The sequence below is a fragment of the Haliotis cracherodii genome, unplaced genomic scaffold, assembly GCF_022045235.1.
Source record: "Haliotis cracherodii isolate W230 unplaced genomic scaffold, xgHalCrac1.p SCAF_14, whole genome shotgun sequence".
Lineage (NCBI taxonomy): Eukaryota > Metazoa > Mollusca > Gastropoda > Lepetellida > Haliotidae > Haliotis > Haliotis cracherodii.
This window is the reverse complement of record NW_027266269.1, coordinates 28779564-28801064: the sequence shown is the minus strand read 5'-3', so window position 1 is coordinate 28801064 and position 21501 is coordinate 28779564. Positions and strand designations below refer to the sequence as shown.

The 21501-nt window shown below is 39.9% G+C and overlaps 1 protein-coding gene across 1 annotated transcript in view; it reads right to left on the bottom strand.

The window, feature by feature from the left end:
- Positions 1-4744: 4744 nt before the first annotated feature.
- The window catches only part of LOC139461164 (uncharacterized), a 45715-nt gene continuing 28958 nt past the window's right edge, over positions 4745-21501 (bottom strand). Inside the window, exon 8 of the mRNA XM_071242731.1 lies at positions 4745-12838. Within this exon, the coding sequence (XP_071098832.1) occupies positions 12825-12838 (14 nt within the window). The 3' untranslated portion in view covers positions 4745-12824. The remainder of the gene's footprint in view (positions 12839-21501) is intronic.

Here is a 21501-nt window from a genome sequence, read left to right as displayed (position 1 = left end):
TTGAACATAGTAACATTCTGAACATACTTCAGATCTAAACCGGAAGAAACGACACAAACACAGTTAACAAAAAGGAACCGTACACAATGAGTAATGAGTGAGTGAGTGAGTTGGGCAGCATTTAACAGTATTCCAGTTACATTACGTCGTGTGAGCTTGATGTGGGAGGAAAGCCCCATGTGATGCAGGTCTCGGACGTTCACCACTTTGGTGAAAACCACGATCACGGGTATGGTGCTGACAAACCTAGAAGCATAATCGGGGCTAACCAGGATTCGAACACACAATCCTAAGTTTCTGGCGTGCCCTAGGGACACAACTTTGCCTTTGGCCATTTGGCCAACCGTGCCTTCGTACACAACTGTACCTAACTATCATAAAACAAAGCTTTTGTAGATGAAATATTTATTGCGTAACATTCCATGAAAAAACAGTGGCAATATGACACTATTACAAACTCAATATACATTCACAGTAAGTGCGGGGGCACGGTTGGCCCAGTCGTCTAAGGCGCCGCGATTCGCTGTGCAGAGTTGCGTCCCCTGGACACGCCAGAAACCTATGATTGTGGGTTCGAATCCCGGTTCACCCCGATTATGTTTCTAGGTTTGTCAGCACCATACCCGTGCTCGTGGGTTTCACCGAAGTGGTAAACGTCTGAGACCTGCATCACTTCGGGCTTTCCTCCCACATTAAGCTGACACGCCGTGATATAACTGGAATAATGTTAAAAGCGGCGTTAAACCCAACTCACTCACTCACTCACTCACAGTAAGTGCAAAACACACAGGTACATTCAACATACAAATGTAGGTGCATTACAACAATTTCGTTTTGGAACAAGAGTATTATAATGATATGGAAACAATATGGAAATTGAGCAAAACTATGGTAATGTTGCACATACATGGAATGTATGTGTGTGTTTTTGGATATCTATCAGTTACAATTTTTATTAGGGATTACTTAAACGAAGTTTTGAGATATGTGACCTATGAGCTTTCTTATAACAATATGTAAGATAATTCTCAATATTCATAGATGACTTGACCAACACGTATGTTCTTAACTTCTGTCTGATATGAGGGAATCCCTAAATGAATGCTTCAAATTTATTTACAGTAGAGTCATTGAATCTATTTGTGTTTTCTATTTCAAAAGATTGTTTTAGTTAACCTAGCCAACATTTTGATCAGAAAGATTGATATTTGCTTCCAAAGCATGTTGAAGAATGCCATCTGTTGTGTTATCTATATAGGACTTGTAATCAAATATTTTTTTGATTATTTTTACTTATAGTGGGTATATGCCAAGTTCTGTGAGATAGGTCCAGTTATGTGTTTCCTTGCCCACCCCCAGTTATGATTTATAAAACTGAAGCTGTAGTCTTTCTGGACGAAGTGTATCAATATTTTTTAACATTGCAAAATCTACACAACAAACTACACAATCGTATTACATTATTGATTTTATAAGGGTTATTGCTAACTTTACCGGGATATCATCATGAGAAACTGATGTTTGTAATCTATGGTCAGCACCTGTGGCTTTCGACCCTTGAAAGTCCGGGGTAGAACAGGTCTTCAGCAACCCATGCTTGCCGTAAAAGGCGACTATGCTTGTAAGAGGCGACTAACGGGATCGGGTGGTCAGGCTCGCTGACTTGGTTGATGCATGTCATCGATCCCAATTGCGTGGATCGATGCTGATGATATTAATCACTGGATTGTCTGGTCCAGACTCGATTATTTACAGACCGCCATCATATAGCTGGAATGTTGCTGAGTGCGGCGTTAAACAACAAACAAACAAATATCAAGCCTGGTTCATGTAAATTGAGAACTGACAGTTTTCAAAATTTGAATAAGTAAAAATGCCATGAGAAGATAGATAGATAGATTGTCTTTATTTCCTCCAGTACTGAAGATACATTATACAGTCAAGTCTCGTTAATCCGACACTCGTTCATCCGAAACTCAGCTTTATCCGACACAAATGATGGGAACCGATTGAGTCAGTGCTATTTAGTCCCGTTAATCCGACATTCTCGCACTCCGACTCCGACATACCTTATTTGCAACGAATTACCGAAATCACTCATTAATCAGTCTCGTTAATCCAACACAGTGGTCAGCGTACTCCGTATAAGATACATTGTAGATGCATGAATATAGATTAAAACTAAACAAAGTAGTTACATGTCATAGTGAAGGGGGTATGAAAAACTGTTGCAACTTGTTAACATAATGTTAGGCTTGTTAAGTACACCCTAATATATTTAATTATTGTTTGGTCCCAATATTTGTAAGTCATGAAAAATATATTTACGGTAGGTAAATGTTTTCTCGAGATGATGCAATTAGTCATGCGTGACGAAAGTTCACGTGCTATGCATGGTATGCCCGTGCAGCATGCTACCCTCGAGTATCACTAAAAGCAGTATATCCAAACGTTAAAATTGCTTTCTTAAGTTCGGTTTTAAACATGTATTCCATGACAATGTTTGACCATGACACGAAGGCGTTTATCAAACTCAGGAATGTCTTGTAATGCCATTGATCGGAATTTGGGGTATCATCACACTGTCGTAAGCATTCGTCACCACTCGCCCCTTTCCGTAACCTGCAAGAAGACTCGTCCCCCTATCGATGAATGTTATGTGCGAAAATACGACAAACCAATCAGAATGCGAGTATGATTTTAAGTTCTTCATCAAAGGATCCCTCAGAAATAATTTTTGATTTTACATATGTCCTGCATCTAAAAATATACCCAAGACAGAGTTAAGTGTCTTCAATCACACTGTATAATTCCGCACGTCCCGATGTGCTTTAAATTGCATTTGATATATGTATAATATATGGGGAAATGTATGTAAACCATTACGCAACGAGTTGACAATTGTTTTATGTATGCCCGTTTGCGCTAAGACGGAACCCGGGCGCAAAAATGGCCAGGGCACTGAGAGGGGCACGAGTCGCTATTCGGCTTGTCCCGGAATAACACGAGTTGGTCACGAATGTGTCGTAAGCCGCTTACATGCTCAGACCGTTGACGTACAGAGCCATCCCAGATCCTTAAGACCTCCTGTGACAACACATCCGAAGATAAGGGCCTTGTTCGTCTCATACGTCGATGACCCTTTTTAACAAGTACTCGTCTGAAACAGCTGTGGTTGCCCAATCGACGTTTCAGCACCAGAACCGTCAGGAACCGGCTGAAAGCAGCAGGACTGTGGGCTAGACGAGTCATAAAGTGTCCCTTGTTGAGAGATCACCACAAAGCTGCTCGTATTTCATGGTGTATTGCGCGACGGAACTGGAATCTGAGAACTTGGAGACGGATCCATTGGTCAGACGAAAGTCGCTTTCTGCTCCATGTCACTGATGGAAGAACGAGAGTTTGGAGGCACCGGAACATGGCGTACACCCACAGGAACATTAAACCGACTGTTGCATACGGCGGGGGCTCGGTAATGGTTTGGGAGTGTATCTCTCATGATTGCATGTTGGATTTGGTCACCATGAGGGGCAACTTAATAGGGGCTCAGTACATCCGGGACTTTTTGAGGCCAGTCGTCATTCCTCATTTTGACAACCACCCTCTTGCTACTCGACCTCAGTACATGGATGACAATGCCAGGCTTCGTTCGCATGCAGTCATGGATTACATGAGGGCCAATGCAATAACGACTGGCCAGCAATGAGCCCAGGTTTGAACCCCCTTGAACATGTTTGGGATATTCTGGGGCGGCACATACAAATCCGCCTGTACAAGATTTACGACAATTGGAAGCAGCATTGCATCAGGAGTGGTTGTTGTTGACCCATCAACAGATCCAACGTCAGACTGGAGGCATGAGACGTAGGGTGGAATGTGTCACCCGGGCACGAGGCGGTTATACCCGCTACTGATCTGTTTCATGTATCATGTCAAGAAGAGACTTTAAAGAACATTTTCACATGAAACATCAACGTAACTCGTTTACTTAATCCAGCAGCTCCATACTTTTTTTAAGTATTGTCTAAGGTCAAAAACAGTACCTGTGTTACCATGATGTTTTTGTCAGTAAATTTCAATCACAACTCACCAATATCGTCTTTATTTGTTGTCAAATGTTTGTTCTATCCGATGACATTGGTATCGCCCAGCTCCTGTAGTCAGTCATCCCATGCCATCATTTTTTTTCCTTTGTCATGGTTCAGAAAAAGGGGTGTGCTTAACTCTTTTCTTTGTGTATATCTTCCAGTAGAGCTCACGTATTGTTTCAACCAATCAATTTTTATCTCTTTACTCGGACCAGTGTACCAAATCTGTTGTGAAAAGATGGAAGCTTTTATCCTTATGAGGAAACTTTTCATCGTTTTCATTTCAAACAAATCCTACACAGGGATTGTCTTTCCTTTGTCTTCAGGTCTCCCATAGGCAAAAAAGAATGCCAAAACAAATTACCTGTGGCCGTTATGACGTTTTTGTTGTGGGCGTTATGACATTTTTTTTGCGGCCATTTGACTGGGTTAGAGCCGTTGTGACTTTTTTCTGTGACTTTTTGAGAGTCCGTTCTGACGTAGGTCGTTTTTTACCTGTATGGCTGCTTGTACCAGTTCACACAAATGCCGGTATAATAGTTTCATCTCTAGTGTCAGAGATACAATGCCGCAGTTTAACATGGATACCCACTCAGACTCAGCATACCAACTCCAACCAACCAGGGTCTGTTTCACAAACACAAGGAACACAAGTATACGTAAAAAGCATTTTATTTGATTACAGATCTGACTGAAGTTGTAACACTGTGGAAAATTGCAATTTCCTAAAAAGCAAATAGGAAATATTTCTCTCGATGTTACTCATTCTGATCCTTGCTTACACAAATGAAGAAAAATATTGTCGCATCAAAAAAAGTTATTAATTTAGCATAAAATACCATCTTGTTTCGCATCTATAATAAAGCCTTATTTTTAATTGCTTGGTTTAAAGAACTAGTAAAGATACACTGCACTGTGGTCCAACTTAAAAACACTTCGTAAATGTATTTAAAAATTTTGAAAATTTTGGTCACTAGATCCCTAAACCAAGTAATAAAAAATAACACCTAAATTAACTAATACTGAGCCATCTAGTTTAGTGACTAGGTCTGATTACATCAGATAAGAATTATATATATATATATACACATCACACACATTGCAACACAATAGTAATAAGTCGATAATAAGAGTAACTGTATTAACATGATTAATATTGTGCCAATTCACAAAACCTTTCTGGTTAAAAATCATTTCGTGGAAATAATCTGACCCAGAAAGTGAAGGGTATCTGCATGCTCACACTGGTAAGGCACTGCAAATGAGAGACCAAATAAATGAATGCCATTAATCTTTTAAAACTGAAAGTTATGAGGGACTGGTCTCTAAACAATGAGTGCAAGAAATAAAGCATCCATCCTATCAGTGTAGCTGTACACCTTATCTGCAGCAGACCGATGGATCCATCCTATCAGTGTAGCTGTACACCTTATCTGCAGCAGACCGATGGATCTACCCTATCAGTGTAGCAGTACACCTTATCTGCAGCAGACCGATGGATCCATCCTATCAGTGTAGCTGTACACCTTATCTGCAGCAGACCGATGGATCCATCCTATCAGTGTAGCAGTACACTTTATCTGCAGCAGACCGATGGATCCATCCTATCAGTGTAGCAGTACACCTTATCTGCAGCAGACCGATGGATCTACCCTATCAGTGTAGCAGTACACCTTATCTGCAGCAGACCGATGGATCCATCCTATCAGTGTAGCACTACACCTTATCTGCAGCAGACCGATGGATCTACCCTATCAGTGTAGCACTACACCTTATCTGCAGCAGACCGATGGATCCATCCTATCAGTGTAGCAGTACACCTTATCTGCAGCAGACCGATGGATCTACCCTATCAGTGTAGCAGTACACCTTATCTGCAGCAGACCGATGGATCCATCCTATCAGTGTAGCAGTACACCTTATCTGCAGCAGACCGATGGATCTACCCTATCAGTGTAGCACTACACCTTATCTGCAGCAGACCGATGGATCCATCCTATCAGTGTAGCAGTACACCTTATCTGCAGCAGACCGATGGATCTACCCTATCAGTGTCGCACTACACCTTATCTGCAGCAGACCGATGAATCCACCCTATCAGTGTAGCAGTACACCTTATCTGCAGCAGACCGATGGATCTACCCTATCAGTGTAGCACTACACCTTATCTGCAGCAGACCGATGGATCCATCCTATCAGTGTAGCAGTACACCTTATCTGCAGCAGACCGATGGATCTACCCTATCAGTGTCGCACTACACCTTATCTGCAGCAGACCGATGAATCCACCCTATCAGTGTAGCAGTACACCTTATCTGCAGCAGACCGATGGATCTACCCTATCAGTGTAGCAGTACACCTTATCTGCAGCAGACCGATGGATCTACCCTATCAGTGTAGCTGTACACCTTATCTGCAGCAGACCAATGGATCCACCCTAACAGAGTTGGAGGACACACCTGATCTGCAGCAGACAAAAGGATCTACCCCTTCTGTGTACGCAGACACACCTGATCCGCAGCAGACCAATAGATCCACCCCTTCTTTGTATGCAGACACACCTAATTCTGGCCAGGTTCTGGCCAATAAGAAGCAACACAATGTATAAAGAGTTAAACTAATACAATGATAATCTCAGGCAAAAAAGAACATATATATTAAAAGATTTTCAACAGGGTAAGCTTATACAGCACAAAAACAAAACGTTGGAAATTAGCACTGAAAACTAATTTAATTCCAGGGACATGTACATATAAGCAGACAATGAAACAACACGCACATAATATCTTCACATAAATGCTGACAACAAGAACATCATTACTTGCGTAGTATGTATAAAACTGTTACATGTTAACATGCTGAGTATAGAAGTTTAAACATTTTCAAGCAGTGGGAACATAATTGATTGTTTATTGCCACACTCGGACCAGACAATCCAGTGATTGACATCATGGGCATCGATCCACACAATTTGGATACAATGACATGCATCAACCAAGTCAGCGAGCCTGACCACCCGATCCCGTTAATCGCCTCTTACGATAAGGATAGTTGCCCCTTATGGCAAACATGGGTTGCTGAAGATCTATTCTACCCCGGATCTTCACAGGTCCATGGGTACATAAAAACAGCAAGCAAGGAAAATGATCTCAAAAACTAAAACTTCTTTTTACAGCTTCATTTATCATACAATGATTTGGTCTTCAGCAACCCATGCTTAAAAGGCAACTATGCTTTTCGTAAGAGGTGACTAACAGGATCGGATGGTCAGGCTTGCTCACTTGGTTGATGCACGTCATCACATCCTAAAAGCTTGGATCGATGCTCATTATGTCAATCACTGGATTGTCTGGTCCAGACCTGATTATTTACAGACCGTCATCATATAACTGGAATACTGCTGAGTGAGGCACTAAACAACAAATAAACTACAATGATTTGGATTAGATATGCAAATTGTAAAAACAGAATATTTACACTTTTGATTTTGTGATTCACGAATTAATATTAAAATATACATTTAAACTAAAATCTCCTTTGGAGTTTTAACAAATGTCTGTCAAGGCAACGAAACAGCGCCAGTCAACTTTAGTATGGATCTCAACTAAATATACTGAACAAAAAAAGCTAAGGATCATGAATATTTTGAGGGATACAATTTATAAAAACAAACACCCAAAGATATTCATGATACTAACATTTTTGTTCAGTGAAGTTAGAATAGTTGTCTCAAAGACCAAATAATCATTTATCAACATCTGATGTCAGATCTAAACACGGGTAAATTCAAAATATTTAGAAGATGCATTGCATGAATACGAAGCAATTTCTGCCAATGGAAGCACACACATATATGATTCCCATGTGAACTTTGTTCATCATGAAACTCTAGTTTCTTAACCACAGAAATAGTTTGGGAACTAACAACAAGTGCCCAGGCTTCCTTGTGAAGGTTATGCCTGAGAAGCAAATATATTTCTTCATCATCAGATTAGGTCACAGATATGTTCACTCAATTGTATCCTAACAACCATGTCTAAATATTTCTTTGGTTCACAATGAAACAAAGAAGACTACAATTTCAGTTATTCAATGTGGACATGATTGATGAAACCCGTCTCCAAGGGACATTATTCATAAACTGAACATTTCAAAATCTACAACATACATATTCAAGATATTTGTTCTTTCATACAAATGCAGTCAATCTTGGATATAAACCTGGTTTAAATAAACATGAGAAAAATAATTTCCATGACACATTTGACCTTACCTGAACACGAACCAAACTGATCTAGCTTTGCACAACCCCAACTGATCTGACATAAACTGATCTGACCCAACCCAACACAAGCTGATCCGACTTTAACTGACCTGACCCAACCCAACCCAAGCTGATCCAACATTAACTGACCTGACCCGACCTGACCCCAGCTGATCCGACATTAACTGACCTGACCCAATCTGACCCATACTGATCTGACTTTCCCCATCCAAACTGACTCGACCTTAACTGACCTGACCCAACCTGACACAAATTAATGTGATTTTACCCAACCCCAACTGACTCAACATTAACTGACCTGACCCAATTGCACCCAAACTGATCTGACTTTCCCCACCCAAACTGACCCGACATTGACTGACCTTACCCAACCCAACATGAAGTGACCTGAAAGGACCCAACCCAACATGAAGTGACCTGAAAGGACCTGACCTATATCAGGGTATGAAACACCCAAAATTTTCAGCCAGACCACAGGACTGGCTAGCTGAAATACTTGCCAGCCCTGACCAAAACCTGCCTGCTCACTATAATCATATGTTTCTCAGGATAATTTAATTAAAACTTTAAATCGAATTCATTGAACATGAAGTAATGCAAGAAAAGAAATAGCAAACAATTTTTAGGTCAGATTTGTATTTAATATTCTAGAATACATCATGTAAATAATGCTTATCGGGAAATATTTAGAATCTTTTTACATATGAAATATAACCCGACCGTCGGGCAGGGGGATTTGAAAATCTGGCAGCCCGAGTTGAAATCAACCCGTCTCGGACGGTCGGGCAGGCAGGTATTTCAAACACTGCCTATATCCAAGGTTAACTGTACGGCACAAAAGAAAAAGATTACATAAAAACCACATACCACCTGCCTGTCCATATCACATGGTTCTTTCTATACAGAATCTTAGCCAGGGTTTCTCTCTACTCATGATTACTGGCCTGCTAGCCTTTCAAACAAGTAATTCAACTAATTAGGCCTAAAATGATCTGATGATTTTACAGCATTCAAAATTTCCTGTCCATGATCACAATGTCAATAACATATACCATTTGGGTTGTATACTCCCAAGGGAGCTGAGAAAGAAACTCGAATAAACACTGATCTGTGAGCATAACTCAGTGGATTAATTCAGTGCATTACATATGTCCATTATTATTATTACTGTATTTCCCAAGCTGTATGAAAAAATTATACACATTATCACTGAACGATACATCTTCATAGATCAAGAACTAGAAGAATTATAATCTTGACAAGTAACATTAATCGTCTGCTAGTGAATAAACCTGTTTGGTTTGACAATCATTTGAACAATTCAGTCACACATGATTTCCTGTCAGTCGTTGATCCGTGGATTGGATTGTACCGTTGAAGAGTTGTTTGGCCCCCTACAGTTGAAGATTTGTTTTTTTCAGACATTGGGCCCTGGTGAGAATCCCTGGCTAAAACTCAAACGTCTGTACATATAGGGCCCTGGTGAGAATCCCTGGCTAAAACTCAAACGTCTGTACATATAGGGCCCTGGTGAGAATCCCTGGCTAAAACTCAAACGTCAGTACATATAGGGCCCTGGTGAGAATCCCTGGCTAAAACTCAAACGTCAGTACATATAAACACAATACATATATCCTGTTTTGGTTGTATACTCCCCAGGGAGCTGAGAATGAAATTTGTGTGAACACTGATCTATTTTGCCTATACGGAGGAGTTCAGTGTTTTTAAGGGGGGATCCTTGATCACATCGTCAAATGTCTGTATTTTCTATTCTCCATTCAAATATGACAAATACCCTTGAGCCATTCACAAAACCAAAGCTTCAATTTGAGTCAAGTTCGTCTTACTCGAGGCTGAAAATAACTGTCCATTCAACAGTGATATCACCAGTGAGTGAGTGAGTGAGTGAGTTGGGTTTAACACCAATTTGAACAGTATTCCATTATGTTTTTGTTTGTTGTTTAATGCTGCAGTCAGCAATATTCGAGCTATCATGAGCATCGATCCACATAACATGACATGCATCAACCAAGTCAGTGAACGTGACCACTGGATCCTGTTAGTTGCCTCTTACGACAAGCATCGTCACCTCTTTCAGCATACATGGGTTACTGAAGACCTATTCTACCCCGGATCTTCACGTGACAGAAGCCATGGTGGTGAACGGGTCAAGGGTATTTATCAGAACAGAATGGAGGTAATATAAACTATATAATGTAGGATGTAAAGGAGGGAGAGCCTCTGTAACCTAGCAACAGGAACACAAAGCTTTTCTAGGCAGTCTTTTTCCATGAGACAATGCAATTACGATAGTTTCAAAATAACATCAATTTTCAGTAGGACGTGCTTTTCATGACCAAATTTGCAAACAATCTTTAACCAGTCAGAAGGCTGTGGTGGGTACATTCTTATATTCAATATTGTCATGATCAATACATATATGTGGCATTTAGAAGCAGTAGCATCAATGAAGAATGAATTCGCTTCTGCACCTCAGCATCTCAATTCCACATTGCAGCAGAGACACAAGCACATTTATAATTTGATAAACATACCAACGTCTGTACCAAAACATTGCATTGAAATATTAAAAAGAAGATAAAATCCACCAGCCAATTCAGTGATCAAGTAGTCACAGAAGCTCAGTTATTTTTTTGCCGATTTCCTCTTATTTTGACTGTGTCATGGTAAGGTAGACCAAATAGGCAAATTGATAGTTATGCTATTTAATGAATGTTCAACAGTTGCATGTGTGGCAGTACCAGTGGGACTCCCTCCTTTCAGTGATCTACAACTCAACAGAACATCTTCCAGTGACATCTATTTACACAGTACACAGCTATGTTACAGTATGAACATGTATACATAATTTTACAACACTAGACACAAGTATTTATATCTGTTACAAGAACATAAGAAACTGGGGTCTGTTCCATAAAGCCATCTTTGTTCTAAGTGACCATAAGTCTATGTAAAAGTGTAGGAGTTATGATCATCTTAGCTGAAAGATCACTTTGTGGAACAACGCCCTGAGTCCTATTGAACAAAGCGACCTTAAGGTCCACGACAATCTTAAGTCTATGTAGCATAGAAGTTATGGTGATCTTAGCGCAAAGATTACTTTGTAGAACAAGGCCCTACAGGATCAATTTGCACAAAGCAATCTTACTTCTGTGACTATCGTAAGTCTATGTTAAAGCGTGTCAGTTACAATCATCTTAGCGCTAAGATCAATTTGCGAAAGAAGATCCTGCAGCACCAATTTGCACAAAGCAATCAAACTCCAAGACAATCCTGTCTATGTTAAAGTACAGGACTTACGATCATCTTAGTGCTAAGAACACTTTGTGGAACAAGGACCTGGTCATTTACAACATGGGAGGGTAGATGGGGACAATCATGCAAGAAGCAACTCACTCATTGATAAAGTTTTGAGGGCCACACAAAACAATTTATTTGGATTAAGAGGAGCTAAAAATGGGCAAATTTGGGGGACTATCCCACTTTAACCCTATTGTAATTGACCATGTCCTTTCTCACACTGTGTAGAGTTCTAACCCGATATTGCATCCTTACCAGCAAAGCACATTATCAAGGTTCACAATCAATGAGATAAGGTCAAGAAACACACTTTTAGGTTTAGTTTAGGTATCGAAAGGTTAATTGAAAAGTTTTTCATCACCATTTAGGCCTTGGAATATTTTTCAGGGTGATCAATTTTCTTTTTTGGGTCCAGTACAAAAAAACTGACTTGATATTTCAACCATTAATGGCAAAACTGCCCACATTACAATGTGAGAATGGTCTTTAAACATATTAATTTCATGTCAAAGAAGAGAACAAAATGAAAGAGTCTATTAAACTGTCGTTTTTTAAATCAATCAAGCATTTGATGAGAAAAATTATAAAAACAATTCATAATTATTTTTTGGGGATTGAATTTTGGTGTTATGCCATATGTTGTTTTTTAAAAATCTTCATATTACCAGGCACGCCCCAATAAATGGCGATTAGTTGCAACACTGCTATGCAGCTTAAAGCAATATTTACTCACTCACTCACAAAAATAAAAAATAAAAAAAATAAATGGACATAATCTCAATCTGACTTGAGGTCAGTGTTTTTAATTGCTGCCACGACAAACAAATACCAATCCTCTGCCTAGTGAAGACACCGTTCAATGTCATAGATACTGACTGGATAAAAAGGAATATCTATGCATGCAGTACTGAAGTGTTTTCAAGAAAAAAAACTTATGCTGAATAAGAAACATCAGCACATGAATTGAATACAACTAGTTAATCATGGATTGATGTTGAAGGTAAGACACTGACTTGATTTCATGCTCTTCGTGGGTTCTTTTACACTTTCAAGTAGCCGTGGAATATTTCAAGTAATATTTGTCCTTCGAAAATGGCTACTCTTCCCTGGCTTGTCTACACTGCAATGCCCTAAACCAACCGTCCTAGAAAAGAAATAATGATTTATGTAAACTTTACGAACAACCACTTCCATGTACAAATGCAAATGCAAAATAATAAAAAAATATCATTTACATATAATATTAGAAAGAAACTTCAGAAATACAATTTCGGTGGCAGAAAACAGATAACTAATTTGCTACTACGAGAAGGATGAAAAGAAAAAGACAGTAAAGTTGGAAACACCAAATGATATTTATTCAGCTAAGAGGCATGCAGATAGTGAAAACCTGTTGTTCTGACACCAGGACTGAAACGACATGCCAAATACGCAGTCCCCCAAGAAATTTTGCTTAATGATAAAAAATGAGGACAATGTCCACAAAAACGTCAAATCTACAGACTTGAAATTATGACATATGCATAAAAAAGATGTGATTCCAAATTCAGGAATTTCACATTTTTTTGTTTTCTCCAAAGTGGCAATTAGTGTGTAACATTTTGCACAAGTGAACTTTCTATGGTAGGTCTGACATTTTTACATAGTGGTAGGCTTGTCAGAGTACTACAGCTACAGTTATTTATTTAGATGTCCGAAAGACAGAAGCACAATCTGACGTTTTCATTTAATTTCGTTTCTTTTAAATTTGTTTTGCTATTGGGGAAGTTGACATTGTTTCACCTTGGACATGTGTTTCAGCTTTAAGATGCCCAAAGGGTGAGAACTCTGCACAAGATGATAAAATAATAGCTGTTTGAAACAGATAAAGTTGTTTTGCTTGTTGGAATTTATTTATATGTTACAAGTAGAGATGCTGAATCTGTTAAACCCCAACTGTTGCAACTGAAAATTAATAAAAATCATCATTCACTCAATTTTGTCTTTGCGCCTGCTCGAGGGCACAAATAGATTTTATTTTTCTGAGAAAAAAAGTAAGGCAGAGACCAGAATTTGTTTATCATCCAAATGACCAGGAACCAGTTATATACCCCATTTTCTTTTTCTCATGGGTGGATTAAAACACTTTATCAGTCATTGGAACATGAATAAGACAAGGAAAGGTAACCCTTCCATTAAAATTCAGACGAGCGGACATCCACATTTTTAATCAAACAAAAGCCAAAGTTAGGGATCACTCTGAAAGAGTGAGTTGGGTTTTGCGCCGCTTTTAACAGTATTCCAGTTATATCGCAGCATGTCAGCTTAATGTGTGAGGAAAGCCCGAAGTGATGCAGGTGTCAGACGTTTACTACTTCAGTGAAACCCACAAGCACGGGTATGGTGCTGACAAACCTAGAAACATAATCGGGGCGAACAGGGATTCAAACCCACAATCATAGGTTTCTGGCATGCCCAAGGGATGCAACTTTGCACAGCAAATAGCGGCTCCTTAGACGACTGGGCCACCCGTGCCCCCTCACTCTGAAAGAAAATCCTCATAAAACACACCAGTGGCTATGACCTGCATGAAGACATGACACAGTTTTTAAACTTTTCATTGGCTATGACCTTCCAAACCAGGATGTATGTATTGTGCTTATCGTACCTTACTGAACAATCTGGATTTCACTAAACATGGGTTCGTGCATGAGTGCAAATATTAGACTGCAAACTAACATAGACAAAACAAATAAGTGTGTTTCTTGTAAATTATTGGTCCAAGCATTTCTTTAGACACTGACAGCAATTGAATATTATTTTACTCCACATTAAAGTAATATTCATAATATGACAGCTGGGACAGAAGAAATGGGCTTCACGTACTGTGTACCATGTGAAGAATCGAACCTAGTCTTCAGCATGACGCCTTAACCATAAGGCTACCCCATCACCCCCACTGACAGTGAATCAACCGAAAGGCTACCCCATCGCCCCTACTGACAGTAAATCAACCGAAAGGCTACCCCATCGCCCCTACTGACAGTGAATCAACCGAAAGGCTACTCCATCGCCCCTACTGACAGTGAATCAACCGAAAGGCTACCCCATCGCCCCCACTGACAGTGAATCAACCGAAAGGCTACCCCATCGCCCCCACTGACAGTGAATCAACCAAAAGGCTTCTCCATTGCCACCACAGTGAAAAAAGTCAGTGGTTTTTTTGGACCAACAATTTCCATTGTTTTGCAACAAGCAACAACCATGCACTGATTCTATTTCCTTCAAAACATACAAGTATTGACACAATAAAACAAGTGTTTAATATCCATCCATTTGCCTGCGTAATATTCTCAAGCAAAGAAAGATGTCATTTTGACTTTTTTTCTTTTCTTTTGACTGCTCCATTTGACCAAACTATGACAAAATCTTCAAGGCCCCAAATATACAAAGATGAACCAAAACACAATACATGAATGCTATATTTTGTGTCGCATGTCTTAAAGTAAAAAGGGATTGACAAATTCATACCTTCACTTGAATACTAAACATATATAATGTATGGTCTTAAAAGTTTTGATCTTCGGTATTAAAATAGCATCGTGTTAACTATTGAAATGATAAGAACATTTTCAACTGTATCCATTAGTGTGGATAGGGAACAGTTACTGGACACAGGTATTCCCTACCCTCACTAGTCCAATCTGATTAAAATCAGATCTTAGTTCTCGCTGCCGCTAAACAAAGATCTGAGGACATCCCTTTACGGGTCACGTCAGACCGACCTTTCGTGAACTCTGACCGACCAATGGAATTACTGACAAGAAGTTGATATTAGCCAATTAGTAGAAAGCTTTCTCGTGCTTTACGGCACTAATTTCAAATTGGCGACTTCGCTTCGAAAAATATTTTGACAAATTCTCGCTTATAAATTTGAAACCTGAACAAAAGGACATTCTCGAATGGCTAATATATGGTCTAGATTGTATAGATTCAGTTATTAAGCCAGTAATTATCGTTCAGAATACCCCGTTTTAATGTTTTCGGGGCTGCATGATTAGAAATCACATTCAAACTTTCATGATCTGGTAAGCGACGCTCTGATTGGTCGGATGACAGGTCGATCTGACGTGACCCCTAATGGGATGTCCTCAGATCTTTGTTTAGCGGCAGCGAGAACTAAGATCTGATTTTAATGAGATTGTCACTAGTCCCACCCATGGTGCTGTATGTCGTGACATGATACTACGCAGCATAGTTACGATCAGTTTGTGAAACAGGGTCATCTGCCCTATTTGACAAAGCAAACGAACCTAACAGTTGTGAGTCAGTATTAAAGCATATGAATTACAAGTCGTAGGCACGATCAGTTTGTAAAACAGGGTTATTTGCCTTTTTGGACAAAGCAATCGTAACCAGTAAGTTGTGAGTGAATATTAAAGAATATGATTTATGATTTGTAGTTACGATCAGTTTGTAAAACCAAGTCTTTGGTCAAATTATCAAAGCAATCGTAACAGAACAACAGCTGATAAGAACATATTGGGATGTCTTCATGAGAGCCACATGATAAATACCGTATTTGACGTAATAAGTTCCCCGCTCTAATAAGCGCCCATGGCAATATTTGCTAATATATTGGCTGGTGAACAATCCCAGTTAGCACCCTTTCCGATTGATCAATGTACACAAGACTTATTTATTTGCGAATAATATGCACTAATGTGTTATATGCACCCTTCATTATGGGCAATTTAATTCTGGAAAAATATATCATTTGTATATAAACATTTAAAGCTGTCAGCATAAACCACAAAATTTATCTTTCAACCAAAATAATTTTCTAATAAGAGCCCCTATTTATTTTGAGAGCGCCCTGGGCGCTTATAACGTCAAATACGGTATGTCAAGAAATGATGCCAAGCCGCACACAGCAGATACACATTAAGCAAGAGCAATGTAGTAAAGCCAGACACCATCTTACACAGCAATTGTTGAGATAGTTGGAATCTTATGTGAAAGTATACATGAGGCGCAGCTACAGTTGGTTTGATATTCAAAACCCCATGTCACAAAGTGGTCACACACTATGGTAAAGTATATGTTGTGTCAGTTGTAACTGCAATCACTTCATTCAACAGGGTCCAGGGCCCATTGGTCCATGCAATCGTAACAGTACAACAATTGTGAGCCAATGTTAATGTGAATGATTAATGACAGTCGTAGTTACGATCAATTTGTAAAACAGGGTCACTTGCCCCAATTGAGAAGGCAATCATAACAAAACAACAGTCATGAATTACAACAGTCGTAGTTACGATCAGGTTGTAAAACATCTGTACAAGCATTTGACAACGCGATAGCAACAGTACTGCAGTCAGTCAGTAAACCAATGTTAATGTTTAAGTACATAAGAGTTACGACGATCGTAGCTATGACCACTTTGTGAAACAGGGTCCAGGGCAGCATCCAAAGTTTTTTGGGTTTTTTTGGTGTTTTTTTTCAGCATCCTAACTTTCAGGCCAGATATGTATCTCACTCAAATAACGACAGTGGACCGCTTAATAGTATCAGACTCACAAGCACACCAGGTCCTTCACTGTACAAACACAGACACGTACACTCCTTCAATAATGACCACTTAGCAATGGACATACATTACATTACTAAGCCGCTAATGATCCATATGCTCGGATTGAAATCTGCAGAAAACTTTTGGACAGAACTTTTGATATGCTTTCAGCAGATCTTAATTAAAGCTGAACCAGTAGGTCTAATAAGAGAGTCTACTCGACAATGTCTGGACGCTTCTCTACTAGACTCTAACATCTGTAGTCTCTAAATGTAGTCGACAGAGTCCAGATAGAGTCTAGCTGACTCCAACTTCTGTCAAAGTGTAGTTGACAGTGTCTAGACAGTCAGTCAGACTCAAACATCCAAGTCTACTCGGTAGAGTCTACACAGAATCCAGTTGACTCAAACATCCAAGTCTACTCGGTAGAGTCTACACAGAATCCAGTAGACTCAAACATCCAAGTCTACTCGGTAGAGTCTACACAGAATCCAGTGGACTCAAACATCCAAGTCTACTTGGTTGAGTCTACACAGAATCCAGTAGACTCAAACATCCAAGTCTACTCGGTAGAGTCTACACAGAATCCAGTAGACTCAAACATCCAAGTCTACTCGGTAGAGTCTACAGAGAATCCAGTAGACTCCAACATCCAAGTCTACTCGGTAGAGTCTACACAGAATCCAGTAGACTCAAACATCCAAGTCTACTCGGTAGAGTCTACTCAAGTCCAGTAGACTCAAACATCCGAGTCTACTCGGTAGAGTCTACACAGTATCCAGTAGACTCAAACATCCAAGTCTACTCGGTAGAGTCTACACAGAATCCAGTAGACTCCAACATCCATGTCTACTCGGTAGAGTCTACACAGAATCCAGTAGACTCAAACATCCAAGTCTACTCGGTAGAGTCTACACAGAATCCAGTAGACTCCAACATCCAAGTCTACTCGGTAGAGTCTACACAGAATCCAGTAGACTCAAACATCCAAGTCTACTCGGTAAAGTCTACTCAAGTCCAGTAGACTCAAACATCCGAGTCTACTCGGTAAAGTCTACTCAAGTATCCAGTAGACTCAAACATCCAAGTCTACTTGGTAGAGTCTACTCAAGTCCAGTAGACTCAAACATCTGCCAAAGTCTACTCAACAGAGGGACAGTCCAGTTGACTCAAAGACCTGTCTAAATCTCCTGGGTGCTGTTGTACAAAGCGATCTTAGCACTTAGGTGATTGTAACTCCCATACCTGAACATAGACTTGCCACAGCCCTAGAGCTAAGGTTATTTTGTACAACGGCACCCTGGTCAGCTTCTAGACAGAAGTCCACTAAACTAAAAAAACCATTTGGCACAGTCTACCAGCACTGGGAGTATCAAGCAGGAGGTACAAGGAGGTAATGTAAGATTATACAGAGGCACACATGCATCAGCTGCAGGCTACAAGACGCATGCATGCACTCCTTGCGTTACATGACGGGGATGACGCATGCAATCACGCACTCCTCGAGTTACATGACGGGGACGATGCATGCACACGTTACAACTTCTCAACTTCATGCTCATCATGGGGGATCGACTGGCCTGAAAAAGGTGGAAAATTCCGGCATGTTACCATGGAGACAGGTATGCTTGATGCACAATGGTTACACAGTGTTAATTGAAGATGTTAGTTGGAGGAGACCTACATCACTGATCGATATGCTTAAGGATCAATACGACAGGTGGAACGTCTTCTGTTTTATGCACTGTCTGAAATAACGGCCTGTCTGCCTGCCCATGGCTGGTAACTTTTCTGTAGGGCTCCACCTGCCTGACTATCTGGCAGATAATTTTAAGTGAGTGAGTGAGTATGGTTTTACGTGGCTTTTAGCAATATTCCAGCAATATCACGGCAGGGGACACTAGAAATGGGCTTCACACATTGTACCCATGTCAGGAATCGTACCCAGGTCTTCGGCGTGACGAGCGAACGCTTTAACCATGCTATGCTACCCGACCGCCCCAGATAATCTTAAGACTATGGGTACTTAAAACTTAGTTTAATTATAACTCCTTGTAGATTCTCAAGTGATTGTTTGCCTCTTTCAACAATCCATACGCAAATTTTCGATCATTGTAATGTCTGAATGGGGGAAGGTAACTTTGAAAATAGGCAGGCAACATCTATTGGTAAAATTATTTAAAAGATGGTTGTATGTGACCGTCTTGCTCATGACATAATTCTTTGATTGTAACAACATGATGATAATTCATAATAGGTCAAGTCCATATATATTACAAAATGAATTTTTTCGATAATAGAAAATGTTTCTCACCTAAAAATTAATTACCGTATTCAACGTAATGAGGGCCCCGCTCTAACAAGCGCCCACGGCGATATTTGCTAATATATTGGCCAGTGCACAATCCCAATTAGCACCCCTTCTGATTGATCAATGTACACAAGACTTATTTAATCGCGTATAATACGCACTTGTGTGCTATATGCACTTTTAATTATGGGCAATTAAATTCTGGAAAAATACATCTGTCGCATATAAACATTTCAGGCTGTCAGCATAAACCATGAAATTTATCTTTCAATTCTGTTTTTTTCCACCAAAAGAATATTCTAATAAGAGCCGCCTTTTTCTAATTTTGAGAGCGCTCTGGGCACTTATTACGTCGAATACGGTTATTCAACACTACCATCTTTGACGTTACGAGCCAACGCTTTAACTGCTAGGCTACCCCACCGCCCCTAACTCCACTCTGAACAGTGTTTCAGTAACTTCACAGCATGTCAGATTAACGTGGGAGGAAAGCCTGAAGAATGTCTACCACTTTGACGAAACCCTCGGGCACAAATGTGGAGCTGACAAACCTAGAAACAAACATGGGATTTGAACTCAGAATGAAAGGATTCTGGTAAGCAACGGGGTCCCCCTCAGATAAGTGTTTTGGGAGTAGTGCAACTTTACTGTACGCCTGTGGGGATTCCAGGTTAGTCGCACGAGGGAATGCAATGGATCGGTGGTCAGGCTCGGTGGCTTGGTTGATAGCATGTCATCGTATCCAGATGTGTTGATCACTGAATTGTCTTGTCCGAACTAGATTATTTGTAGGCCGCAGTGCATACAGCCGAAATATTGCTGAATGCGGTGTTAAACAAACAAAGAAACAAACAAAGAAACTAAACTCTTTGGTAAAGCCAATTCCATTAGGTTTGGTGCTGACAAAACATGGATCGTAACCCAAACCAACAATGACTGGATCCTGACACAACAAAGGGACACAACCCTACTCAGGGAACCATTTTGCCTTAAACTACCGTTTCCCCTAATTGGCCTAATTTAACTTCACACAAAAAACACTGAAAGAACAACAGCTCTGTAAGGGTTGCGTGGTTCTCCTGTTGTTTAATTTAATAATTTAATAATTTTTGAAGAAAAAAGACGCAAATATGTAAGGGCTAATTTTGAGATTCAGGGAACATATACATCAACTTCACTAGCAGACGAGGAGGATAGAGTGCATCCTCTCTTCTGAAACTGTTAATATGTGGATACGAAACTTCCCATGGAATACGAAACTGCCCTCTATGCTTTGGGAATGACTTTACGGCGGCCATCTTGGTTTACTTTAGGCTGGCAGTTGAGTGACAACATGTATGAGTGCAGGAGATGTATTGTGGTGGCTGATGAATACTAGTACATAAGAAGAAACTGTGTCTGTCTATTTTAAAAGAAATACCTACATATATCATTAGATGCCAACGTAAATGTTCTTGTTCACCCTTCTCAAACCTCTACTTTCAGATAAGTTTGAAATATTATGATAGCAACATCAAACAGTGATTTCCTTTGTTGCCTGTCAGTTAGTTCAGATTAAGGGAACATGATACTAAAAGCAGCAGTGTTAAATGCAAGTATGAATTGGTTAATATTCCTGACAACTAACTATGCCATTGTAACCACAAATCCTCTTGGAGTTGTGCTCAACTGGTTCTTGCCAGCTTTCATATCTTCCCTACCGATGAATATCCAAACAATCTCATTAAAATCAGATCTTAGTTCTCGCTATCGCTAAACAAAGATCTGAGGACATCCCTTTAGGGTCATGTCAGACCGACCTTGCGCGAATTTTGACCGACCAATGGAAGGACTGACAAGAAGTCGACATTAGCCAATCAGAAGGCAGCTTTCTCATGCTTTATGGCACTAAATTCAAATTGGCGACTACGCTTCGAAACATATTTTGACAAAGCCTCGATTAAAA